The 12,997-nt window shown below is 37.0% G+C and overlaps 1 protein-coding gene across 1 annotated transcript in view; it reads left to right on the top strand.

The window, feature by feature from the left end:
* Nucleotides 1-12,997, top strand: part of LOC111151040 (axin interactor, dorsalization associated) — a 38,884-nt gene that overhangs the window by 1,337 nt on the left and 24,550 nt on the right. The window contains exon 2 of the mRNA XM_022508758.1: nt 6,658-6,727. Within this exon, the coding sequence (XP_022364466.1) occupies nt 6,658-6,727 (70 nt within the window). The remainder of the gene's footprint in view (nt 1-6,657; nt 6,728-12,997) is intronic.

Here is a 12,997-nt window from a genome sequence, read left to right as displayed (position 1 = left end):
TACTTGTGATCTGTCAAATAAAGAAATAAAATCTTAAAAAATAAATAAATAAAACCTTGCTTAATTTCTTGCACCTTTTACTGAAAAATAAGAACCGTCTGCTAAAATGCTATTGTTTGCAAACTGTTGCCATGAATTACTTCTTGGTTAAAAGCAACTTATTGTTTGAGGTGTTACTGAGTATGAAACCCTGTGAGTATAATCTACCTCACCCCCCACCCCCATGTCCTTGAGTGTTGGAAACTTTAAATTCTATTTCCTTTCCGTACAATAGTTTCTTGTTTTTAATCTGACCATTAAGATAATTCAAATGTGCAGATGTTTTAGACCCCCAAGGTACTGACTTGTAGTTTCAAAGAGCCGTGAAAACAACCGTGCTCTGGGCCCTGTTGCCAAGTATAACAAGTACTAGCTCTGTCTTGCATCTTCGCTTGATTTCACGCACTCCTGCAACTACTTAGTGAGAACTCTGATTTTACAAAATGAGGAAGCTGAAGCTCAGGTTAAATAAATTAACAGGGGGGTCATAAAGCTACCGCTGAAATCTGGGATTTTTTTTTTTTTTCTAACTCCCAAATCCTGACTGCTGTACTACATAGTGCTTAGCATGCTTTATTTAAATGCCTGGTGTATGTGAATTGGACAAATGAGGTTTCCCTCGTTACCAGGGAACATGTCTTATCCTTACCGAAGCTAGTGAGCACCTGTGTACACTCATTCTGCGGCTTCACTAGAATCACATCCCCTGAAGTGTAAAGCTGCCTTCACTTGTCATGCGGTGGGACTTAGCAGCTGTTGGCACTCAGCAGCGGACTTCACAATGGAAAGTGAAGAATACCATGTCCAATTGAAATTACAAAGGAAAATTGAGTATGCAAGCCGTTCAGCTGGAATTTCTAGAAACATCTCAATGAGAGTAATAGCCACATACAAATCCATTGTTGGGCCACGGTACTAACCTTTAAACTTCATGATTCAGAGAAGTTCTCAAATTATAAGAACTGCTAGTGTCGGAGGAGTAACGATTGGCTAAAATTTTGTAAATCCATAGGCTACATATCAAATGAGGTTGAGTTTAAAATTAATATGTTTAAAAAATGAAGACAAATTGTCCTTTTTATTTCAGTTATCTGGGAGGAAATGTTGCAGAAAAGGAGACCATTTGGGGGCCGCTAAATACTCTAAAAAGAATGGACAGAATTTAGTGACTGGATGTTGAGAATGAAGGAGGAAGAGTCTAGGATAATTGGCATTTCTGGTTGGGCAGCAGGGACTTTATGGTCTTGCAACACGGAGGGAATTTATGGGAGTGGAGATGTTGGGGAGGAAAGAAACATGTTTGTACCGTCATGATGTAAGTAGAATACTATCGCTTAAACAATGTTTTCTTTCAGTGACAAGAGCAGGAGATATAAAGATGTATAAGATTTGATTCCCACCTTCAAAGCCCTGAGAGTCTAAAGGAGGATTTTAAAGCAAATGGGTTTTGCTATTACGGAGTAGAAAAAGAGTATGTGCTACCTCACTGCTTGCTGATTCCAGGAGCATGCTTCTGCCTTAGGGCTTTTGTACTTTTTCTGGAACATTCTCTCATTATCTGCTTAGGTCCTCGGTCACCTCCTTCAGGTCTTTGTTCAGATATTATCTTAGTGAGTTCCTCTCTGGCTACCTTATTTAAAAGAGTGAAACCTGTTATCCACCCCAACTCCCTCTACCTCAGTCTTCCACATCCTAACCATCCCCCCGCCAATCCTGCTTAATTTTTTTCATAGAATTTATCACCATCTAAAATACAATATATTTTACATATTCATTTGGTTTATTGTCTCTCTTCCCACTTGAATGTAAACTCTGAGAGGGCAGAGTTGGAGATGTTCTCTTGTTCTGACTATGTACATCGTGTCCTAGTGAAGCTAGGCTGTTATTAAATAATTGTTTACTTAGATACTATATGTTGTATTCTTTTGAATGAATATGGATTCGGAAGTATGCGGTGGGAGCATTGACTTGATATTAAAGTGCTGTTGGAAGATTTACACAAATACGTCAGAATTAGAATCGCTAGCCAAGATATACCTGGTCACTTAAAAACAATTCCATGAAGCAGGCCAGCTCTTTCAGCAGCCTGGGGATACATGACCCCAGACTTCATTAGAATGGCATGGACTGTGTTGCTCAGAATCAGGTGGTTTGCAGGATCAGTGCTGAGGTATTAATCTGGCACACGGATGCTCAATCAATACTTGTTGAATGAGTTTGAAGACTGAATAATCCTTGCTTTAATCATCTTTATTAATGCCTTCAACAGTGCTACTCAGAGTGGGTCTACAGAGGGGTGCTGGTCTGCAGTGAGGTAAAGGAATTGAGATTGAAGATTTAGAAACTTAATAGCAATTGGACATCTTCTTAAGAGTTTTTATATTTTAGAGAAGTATTAGCTTGGAACAGATTGGGGAAAGAAACTAGTCCTTCACTACAGGTAGTTTGAGAAGCACTAATTTCTGTTGTGGATTGTTGTGGGGTTTCCTTCAGTCACTTGTTTTTGTGTTCCAAGTATATTTTCAACTCCCTCTTGAGAGTAGTGCTGTTTGACCAGGAGGCATCCTTGTGAGAGGAGATTCTTCTCTAGAGAATATTTGAGAGGTTTCTCGCCTTTCCCAGTAGAGTGTCAGTTCTTTGAGCTGCTCCTCTAATATCCAGAGAATGTGCGTTTTCCCTCAGTGGCCAAAATCATGTCTCACTTTGTCTTAAAATGGTGCAATCATTTATGGATTTAGAAAAATTTTTTACACAGGTCTTTAAAAAAGTTTTTAAAAATAGTATAACTTATATACCGTGGAATTCACCCAATTTATATGTACAGTCCAGTTAATTTTTAGTAGCTTCACCAAGTTGTACAACCATCACTATAATCAAATTTTATGACATTTCCATCACCCCACAAAAGCTCCTTTGTGCCCATTTGCAATCACTCCATATTCCTGCTCCAGCCCTAGGCAACCACTAATCTATATTCTGTCTCTTAAGATCTTGTCTCTTCTGGATATTTCACGTAAGTTGAATTATGTAAATTGTGGTCTTTGGTATGTGGCTTCTTTGATTTAGCCTGATGTGTTTGAGGTTCATCCATGTTGAACGAGTATCAGTACTTTGTTCCTTTTTACCGCTGCATAGCGTTACGTTGTATGGATATACCGCATCTGTGTGTCCTTTCCCTAGCTAAGGGACTTTGAAGTTGTTTCTCCTCTTTTACTATCATCAGTAATGTTGTTGTGAACATTCACTTGTCTTTGTGAGCACATATATTTTCATTCTTTTTGGGTAGATACCAAAGAGTGGAATTTCTGGTTGCTGTCAATTTATGTGTACTTTTTGAAGGAAACTGCCATATTGTCCAGACTGTACAGTTTTACATTTCTACCAGCAGCGTATCAGAGTTACTGTTCTCCATCTTGATGGCATTTGTCACTGTCTTTTCTAGCCGTTCTAGTAGGTGTATAATGTACTTGACTATATTTTTAATTTGCCTTTCTCTTATGACTGATGATGCCCAGCATCCTTTCTTAGGCTTATTTTCCCTCTGTAAATCTGGTTCGGGAAATGTCTATTCAAATTTTTTGCCCATTTTTTTAATTGAGTTGTTTCTCTTTTACCTCTTGAGTTTATAAGGGTTCCTTATGTATTCTGGGTATAGGTTCTTTATCAGATACATGATTTGCAAATATTCCCTCCCAGTCTGTTGCCTACTTTTTAAAAGCAGGATTCTGTTTGAACTTAACATCCTTGCCTGGTGACTGTTATTAGCATTTGGGCAGTTTAGAGCTACCGTCTTTCTTCCAGGAGTGACCCTGCTTAACAGTCACTATTAGCATATTGTATGTAGAACTATTCCAATAAAGAAACTGTGCCGCATTATAACTTCCCCGATATTGGGGATGTATAGTTGACATCATTAAATAGAGACTATAATTCCTAAAAGAGAACTTCATATAAGTGGTAGGCCAGCAAGAGTTAGAAACCGAGTGCAGAGCAAGGACAAGGATAATGGTTCTGTTTTTGTGTTTTCTTCTGTGTAGAATTCACGAAGAGTGGGTCTCTACATGACATCATAGGATAATATTATGGGGGTTCTACCTTTGAGGTACAATAAATAAATGGATAGAAGCAGTTTAAGTAACATAATGGAGTCATTCCTGGCAAATGTCAATAATTTTTGGTAGGAGTTGGATTGGATGGATGCCATCAAATATAATGAACTTTACACCTGATCTTTGAAGACATGATTGCATAGAATAGAACTCTCATCTAAGACTTTTTTTGGAAACTCAGTGAACTGTCTTGCAGTGGGCTTGGTAGGAAATCTAATACTTGCTACCCTTTGCATTCTTGGTTTTATTCCCCACCCAGAATGGTATAGTATGCTTGAGAATTACGATTTTTAACTTCTTTTGCCAGTTACAAAAATGTTTCACCAAAGAATCTCTCGATTCTTTGGGGTCTTCCCCCCCCACCACAAATTTCTAAAAATTGAGATAAATATCACATAAGATCTCTTACTGTAAAGTTGTACCATTTGGTGGCTCTAGTATATTCCCAGAGCCATCTGTGGCTCTGCATGGTTATGAAGCCATCACCACCATCTCATTTCAGAACATTTCCATCACCCTCAAACCCCATACCTGCTATCAGTCGCACTCAATTCCTTCCTTACCCAGCCCCTGGCAACCACAAATCTGCTGTCTCTGTGGACTTATCCATTCTGGACATTTTGTGTAAATGGAATCATATGTGATTTTTTTTTTTTTTTTTTTTGCATCTGGCTTCTTTCATTTAGCATAATGTTTTTGAGGTTCATCCGTGTTGTAGCATGTTTCAATCTTCATTCCACTTGCTGCCAAATCGTATTTCGTTGAGTGGTTGCACTACATTTTGTTGATTCATTCTGCAAGTTGACAGACATTACGGGTGTTTCCAGTTTGAGCATCCGTGTACAGGTTTTTTTGTGTGAGCATGTTTTCAATTCTTGGACTATACCTAGAATTTTGAAATTGCTGGGTTATATGTATGGTAACTCTATGTTTAACTTTTGAGGAACTGCCAAACTGTTTTCCATAGCGACTGCATCATTTTACATTCCTACCAGCACTGTATGAAGGTTCCAAATTTTCCATATCCTTGCCAACACCATTATTTTTTTCTCTCTTTTTAGAAATTGTACTAGTGGGTATGAGGTGGTATCTCATTGCGGTTTTGATTTGTATTTCCCTAATGACTAATGATATGATATTCATGTGCTTATTGACCATTTTTATATCTTCTTTGGAAAAATGTTCAAGGGGCACCTGTGTAGTTCAGTTGGTTAAGTGTCTGACTCTTGGTTTGGCTCAGGGCATGATCTCAGGGTCATGAGATCGAGCACCGAGTCAGGCTGTATGCTCAGAGGGGAGTCTTTTTCTCCCCTTCTCTCTCTCTGTGCCCCTCCCCAGCTCTCTCATTCACTCTAAAATAAATAATTTTTTTTTAAAGTTCAAATTCTTTTTCCATTTTTAAATTATTTGTCCTTTTATTGTTTCGTTGTTAAGAGTCAGTCTTTTAGTTTTTATTGTCTCAGGAAGAGCTTTGGGGATGCCTGCATGGGTCAGTCAGTTAAGTGTCTGCCTTCAGCTCAGGTCATGATACCAGGGTCCTGGGATGGAGTCCCGGCATTGGGCTCCTTTGCCTGTTGGGGAACCTGCTTCTCCCTCTGCCCCTCCCCTTGCTTGTACATGCATGCTCTCGCTTTCTCTCTCTCTCTCTGTCAAAATAAATAAATAAAATCTTTTAAAAAAAGAGAGAGAGGGAGAGAGAGTGAGCTTTGGATCCTTACTGTTGAGTTTGGACTAGTAACACAGATCCATTCTTGAAAACTCATCCAAGGCCTAGCTGCTATTTTTAAGAATGATAATTGGACAAACAATGATTTTCATGTCTGATTGGTGGAAGATTTTCTTTATTTTTCATGAAAAATATTTTGAAAAGCATAATTTAATAGACTTATTATTTTGTCATGGCTGTTATTTGGACTAATCTTATCAGCAAATTAATGACAGACTGATAAAGTGTCTCTGGCTGGTACTATGACCGGTGCTCACTGGAAGTGTCTAAGCAAAATCTGGACAACTGCTTATTGGCTTGTTAAAGAAGAAATTCATGCATACTGAAGAAAGTTGGATTAGTTGCCACTTGAGATTCTTTCCAGCTCTAAGATTCTGTTTTTACTGCCTAGAGCTGAAATTTGTCCCAGTGCAATGGTATAAAAAGTATTATATCTTTTTTTTTTTTTTTAAGATCTTATTTATTTATTTGACAAAGAGAAAGAGGCAGGGAGAGAGGGAACACAAGCAGGGGGAGTGTGAGACGGAGAAACAGGCTTCCTACCAAGCAGGGAGCTTGATGTGGGGCTGAGCCACCCAGGCACCCCAAAAGTACTATATCTTATTTTCATTTTTGTTGTATAGAGTTTGATTCTAAACATAATGTAGATTTAGACTTTGAAAGCACAGCAAAATATTATGATACTTCATTGTCTCTTTTACAAGATTTAAATTATTTCATTATTGCACTTGAGATAGTTTGCTTTCCTTCAGTTCTGAAGAATGTATTGTTTTCTTCTTACAGATTAGCAAGACATCTACAAAAAGAGGCCCAAGCTCAACACAATAATTCCGAATTCACAGAAGAACAGAAGGTACTATAAAATAATCTCTACATATTATCAGATTCCAAATGAAAAAGATTGTCTTTTAAGCCATTAAGCAAAAACAACAGAAACTTATACTTAAGTACAAAAAAATGACATTATTATGCTTTGGGGAACATAGAGTGATCACTGAGGTAACACATGATTTACCAGTTAGTGACTTTCTAAGTTGATGAATTTCTCGACTCAGCCATTCAGACTTAAACTTCAGTGGAGGCTGTCTATACTCTTTGGGAGAGGGGTAGATTCCAGAGGCTCAAGTTTGACTGTGAGTAATTCTGTCCAACTTCAATACTTTTTTAACTCTGAATTTTCTTAACCCTTCTTCCTCCTCTCAAAACAAACACAAAGCTAAAAAAAAAAAAAAAAAAACCAAACAAAATCCCCCAAAAGCCATCACTGAAAAAAAATTAATAATAAAATAATAATTTTTAAAAAATAGTTCAAGTCAAGAATTTGGCATAAGAATCCATCAGCAAAATAAATGCCTAAAGTTGCAAAATGTCTCAGTGGTGCCCTTGAATTAAGATTTTAACATGTTGGAGTCGATGCCCTGGACTTTTAGAGATTATAAAAAGTGGGATACTTTAAGAAGCTTTGCTTTCAAAGAGTGAGAAGAAACAGGAAGAAGCAAGTCCCATTTTTTCCTGGCTCAGAGTATCTAGTGTTAAGTCAAATTTTAATCTTGTAGATAATGAAAAAAATTACTGTTGTCAGTTTTTCCATCTCTTAAGAAAAGACACTGAAAACTGTAGTGACTTAATTTGTTTTTATTAATCCTTTTTCTGTACAAGGGGTGGGAGTGGTTTTCTGCGTGCATTTTAAGAAAGTCTAAAATTTATTTTAGTCCTTTTCTTATATTCATTTGACTCTTATGTATAGGGGTTTGAACAGATAAAAACACCAAAGATTAGGGTTAGGATATTTCTTACACAAGTCAGTATATTTGCATCTTAAAAATACTTAGTATCTACATCACCTATACTTTTTTTTTTGTATTTAGGAAACATGTTATTCCAATTTACAGGTGCATTTTTCTTTTTTCCTTTACAGTTGTTAATGTATGCAGTAGATATAGGAAATTTAGGTTTAATTGTTACAGAGGAAATGATTGGTTTGCTCGAGGAAAGGAACAGAGACTATATGCTTTATCTCCTCTATAAAATATGTGAACTCTAGGAATTGATTAGAAAGTGATCAGCTGGGACGCCTGGGTGGCTCAGTTGGTTAAGCAGCTGCCTTTGGCTCAGGTCATGATCCCAGCCTCCTGGGATCGAGTCCCACATCGGGCTCCTTGCTCAGCAGGGAGCCTGCTTCTCCCTCTGCCTCTGCCTGCCACTCTATCTGCCTGTGCTCACTCTCTCTGTCAAATAAATAAATAAAATCTTTAAAAAAAAAAAAAGTGATCAGCTGACATCACAAAATTAATTTGAAACAATCTCAAATATTTGAGTATGCAAATTAATAGCTGACAAACTTATGAATATGGAAACAGCTGAAAGCTTAGGGAATTTTTTAAAAGTTTCATGACCCCCCTCCCCCAATACTTGAATCACCGGTTCGCCTGGTGTTACTTCCATGCTTTGTCATCAGCACCTTAGGACCCTGAGCAACGTGACCTCAAATAGTAAGTGAGTTCACCTGAAACAAAGCAAAATTTTTTAAATGCTGTCAAGGAATGAGCTTTGTCATACCGTGATTAAACTAACAAGAAAAAATAAACTTTTTCTTAATTCTCTTTAACTTTCTAAGGCTGAAACAACCTGATGTTCGATAATGTTCTTTATTCTTTAATTTATGACTTCCTCAGCAGCCACTGATGCTGCTTTGTTTTTAGTTTACACAGACCCACGGGTCTTGCACCCCATAAGGCCTGGGAGACAGCATGACCTAGGGGAAAAGCCTGAGATCTGGAGTCAGACGACTTGGTCTTGAATCTGGGTTCTGTCCCCTGGCCCTAATTTCCTTACGTATGAAATGAGGGGTTAGATAACCCTACATGATCTTCACTCTATCTTCTAATGACTTATACCTTTGAAGTTTTCTGTACCTCTTCCTTTCCTGGAGGCCTGATTTTGGAGGTATTTGTTATTTATAATACCTGCCTAGGGGGCATTTGTGGCTCCTGCTTGTGACTATAGAAAGAGCTTGTGCCTGCCTATTCCTTGAGCTTGGAGAAGGACCCCCCAAATCATTCTGTACTACATTAGGAACATAAGGCAAGTTATATGCATTTACAAATTTAATTTTCTTTTAAAATGCAGGTGAAACATTCACAATGGGCCAAAAAACTCATACTGACCCATAGACCTTATTTTTGAATGTCACACAAGGAAAAAGTTAGAGGCTCCAAGTTAATGATTAGGAAACAAAGATTTCCCAGATATGATTTGGGGGAACACTGCCTCTGAAAAATGAATAGATGTTATTTGAACAGAGAGTCTGTGACTTGTCAGGGCTTTTAATATGCTAATGTATATGTTGAATTTTTTTTTTTTTAAAGACTTTGGTAATGGAGTGTTTCTTAAATTTGTTTGCTTTTGGAGGCTCCCCCCTCCCCTTATAGAACACTTCATTGGGTCTAATGTTCTGAAGAACATGTTATAGGAGATTTTGAAACCAACTGTTAGGTCTGCAAAATTAATTGAATGCCAGACCTGGCACATCAGCCAAAGGCCAAAGAAGAAGAAACTCAATTGCGTTTTCCTCAAAAATGGGGAAAATGCAGAATATACGTTATATTATTCTAAGCAAAACCGTTCTTTATGTTTTCTATTTTGAATTATATTTTTTATGCTTTTTGCTATTCTCAATGTTTTTACAGCAATGACAAATCTTAGAATTATGCTAACCATTCATAGTTTGTGGGACTACAAAAAAATTTTTGAAAAAACAACCAGTATTTCTTTATGAGACTTTTTACTGTCTGACTCACAATAAGCTTTAAAAAATAGTTGATGAATAAATGCTTTGTTGGGTCTTAGGTTACTGATATGTATCCATATAAATTATTTAAGATCAAAGAAATGTTAATTTTTGAGAAAATAGTATATGTATCTTAGTATTTATTTTAAATCTAAACTCTAGAGCAGAACTACTGATCTCTCTAAACTTTATTAATTAGTGATTTTTAAAAATCTTCATGTGGATTTGCTATTCATAATATTCTCAAAGATTTCTGGTGGAAAGTGAGAAAGTTTAGGATTCTTGTTTGATCCTCCCTCGCGATTCGTTGACTTAGCTTCCATTTCAACCCTCCGTAGTTTTGTCATTACAACAACTGGGTTTAGTGGCCAGAGAATGGCTGCCAAAAGCTTTCATTCCATTAAATTCCCTACTTCGGTGTCGTAGATTTTCTCATGTAAGTTTCTGGGCAGAATAGAACATCCTGTCTCATGATGCTCAGAAAGTTTTTCCTTGTTTTGAATCAAATTTGTAGTAATGAGAGTTCCAGCACTAAGGGCTTGTTTCCTAGTTTATAGGAACCCCCTCCCCCTTTCCACCGTCTCCCCGGCCTTCCCCTTTTCCTCCCACCCCAGCCTCCCTCTGGCTGGAGGGTAGACGACTGGCTGTTTAAATAAAAAAATCAAGTCTGGACTGAGATTGCACTACTTTATGTGTATTTTTTAGACTTCTTTTTCCATATGTAAATTGAATAAGTTTAAGCAAAATTAACTTGGCTCTTTGTCTGTTTTTATGCCATCTTCTCCTTAGCTGCTCTTTTTACTAATTTCCCTACCATTGACAAAATAGCCAGTATTCTGAAAACGAGGACATTTTCCATTTCTGTACCATATTAGGCATGAGCAGTTAATTTGAATGAGGTGCTAATAATTTAAATCTTTTAAAACTAAGCTTCATTTACCTTCAGTGCTTAGTCTTAATGTACATTAGTTAATAGTACTTATATGGGGACACAAGTGACCTTGTGCTGCTTAATCGTTTTTCCTGACTGTTTCTAAGAAAGGTGACACGGTTACAGTAGCAAGCACTTGATTTTGACATCAATAAATGCTGCATGTTTTAAAAGTCATTGCTGCAGCTGAAAATGATAGTGCTTCGCTCCCTTTTTAATACTGATGTTGGGTGTGGTCCCTTAAAGTAGTTATGAATAATGCCTGTTGGTATGTTGCCATGGTTCAGTAGATTCTGTGTAAAGAGCTGTTGGTTCTGCTGAACTTGCAGAAATGTTTAAATTTAAAATAGGTTATTAGCGGAATCGTAATTGTTCAACTGCATTTTACCTTAGATATTAACAGCCTCAAATCAAATGGATTTTAAACCAAATGGAAGAAAGGGAGTTAACTAATATTTCTAAAGACCCACTCATTGATACATCTCACTTAATACAGAATCTTTCCTAAAAAGCATTTTTAAAAGAACCTAAAAAGTATGGCCAAATGATATTAACACAAGTATATTGCTTTATTGTACATATGACTATTATATGCCTAGAAGACATGGATGTCTAGGGCAAGTTGCTTAACCTCTCTTCAGTTTTCACATCAATAAAATGATAGTCTCTAACTCAGGGTTATAATGAGGATTACATGAATTAATGCTTATAAATCCCTTAGGAGAACTTGAGTACTCAATAGCTGTTAGCCATTACTCTATTATTATATGTATTTTTATGTTTTTATACATATATACAAATAAAACGTAAATTTTATTTATACATATTTAAATCACCTAGTTTTGTCAGAGTTGAGTGGTATGTTTAAACAACAGTGAGATATTAGATTTGATGTAGAAAAGACTATTGCTGGTTCCTGTGCATTAGCTGTTTGAGAGAGAAAATAAATATGAGATATCTTGAGTCCTTTTGAACTTACGAAATTTAAATGTAATCTTTAAATGTAAGATTTCATAATAAAATTGGGTATTTTCTAAATGGTGATATTGGGCTTAAAAGAAAATTTTTAAAGATTGTGGAGATAGTTGGAGTGTTATTTGTTCCTTGGCCAAGGGTCCTGTGTTGCTCAGGAAAGGTGGGAGTCGGCTATACCAACTGTTGATTGTCGATAAGATGATTGCATAGTGCCCACTCGCCTGAGTACCAGGGGCCAGGACAGTACCTGTTACACCTCTGTGCTCCTCATTTATCTGATAAAGCAAGTGGAAATCCAATTTACTAAACCTTTGCAAGTGATCAGTACATGTAGAAAAAAGCATTTCATTTTTTCCCAAGAATGTTTCTGTGGTGAAGGCATTGCAAATATTGTACATAAATACTTCACTTTTATGGTCTGGATTTATTCTTAATAAAAACATAAGAAATACCCTTTTCTGGAAGGACTTAAAAATGTCAGTGGGCCTAATTCAGCTGCCTGCTCTTGTAGATGTTTCTTCTGTGGGTCTCCTCCTCTTTACTTCCACTCTAGTCATTCATGTTCTTGTTCTTATTCATGGGTACCTGCACAGCTGGAGTAGCCTGGCCATTCTTGCCTGTGGTCTTTTCCCTTTTCTCCCCCAGCCTATGGAGATCGTTGCCCTAATAGTCTTCCTAAAGGTCAAATCTGATCGTCATTCTTCTATTCAAAAACTTCTGTGCGATTTATTGCTAAAGTAATAACAGATTCCTCAGCTAGTCATGGAAGGTCCCCTTCAGAAAGACCCCTGCTGTCCCCAGCATGTGCGCGTGTGCTTTCTCTCTCTCTCACACACACATGCGCGCGTGCACACATGCGTGCACACACACACACACACACACACATACACACACGTTATCACTCCCTCAGTCACTCTTCACATTTCAAACCTATATCCCTCTACTTTCACTTTGAGACTTAGGATAACTGAACCGTGACAGTTTTCCAAACTCTTCCGTTTTATAAATCCTCCCAGTCACTGGGGCTTGAGTTCTAACACAGAATCTTGCACTGTTTCTTCAGAACATATGTAATGGTTCACTTCGCTAAAGCTTATAAGAATCAAGTATCTCTTCTTTATATGACATTGATTTTGTAGAGTCTCATGTCACATAATAGAACTTGAGCTTGTTAAAAGCAAGGACTATACCCTATCATTTATATTCCTCTTATAGCTCATCTAAGACAGGTCTGACTATAAAGCTTGCCACCATTCATCACAAGTATTGATTTTGCTGAGTATTACCTACATATTTAAGTAGACAAGTCAAGATTGGTCTTATATCAAAATTAAATGATACCATTTCGCTAGCTTTCCGATATTTTTAATTTTAAATCTTTTAATGAATTTCAGACCTAATGGAGATAAAGAGAAGACAAAACTTGG

The sequence above is a fragment of the Enhydra lutris genome, unplaced genomic scaffold, assembly GCF_002288905.1.
Source record: "Enhydra lutris kenyoni isolate GAN:26980312 unplaced genomic scaffold, ASM228890v2 scaffoldscaffold25, whole genome shotgun sequence".
Lineage (NCBI taxonomy): Eukaryota > Metazoa > Chordata > Mammalia > Carnivora > Mustelidae > Enhydra > Enhydra lutris.
Note: the sequence above shows the minus strand (reverse complement) of the source record. Positions and strands in the feature narration are given on the sequence as shown.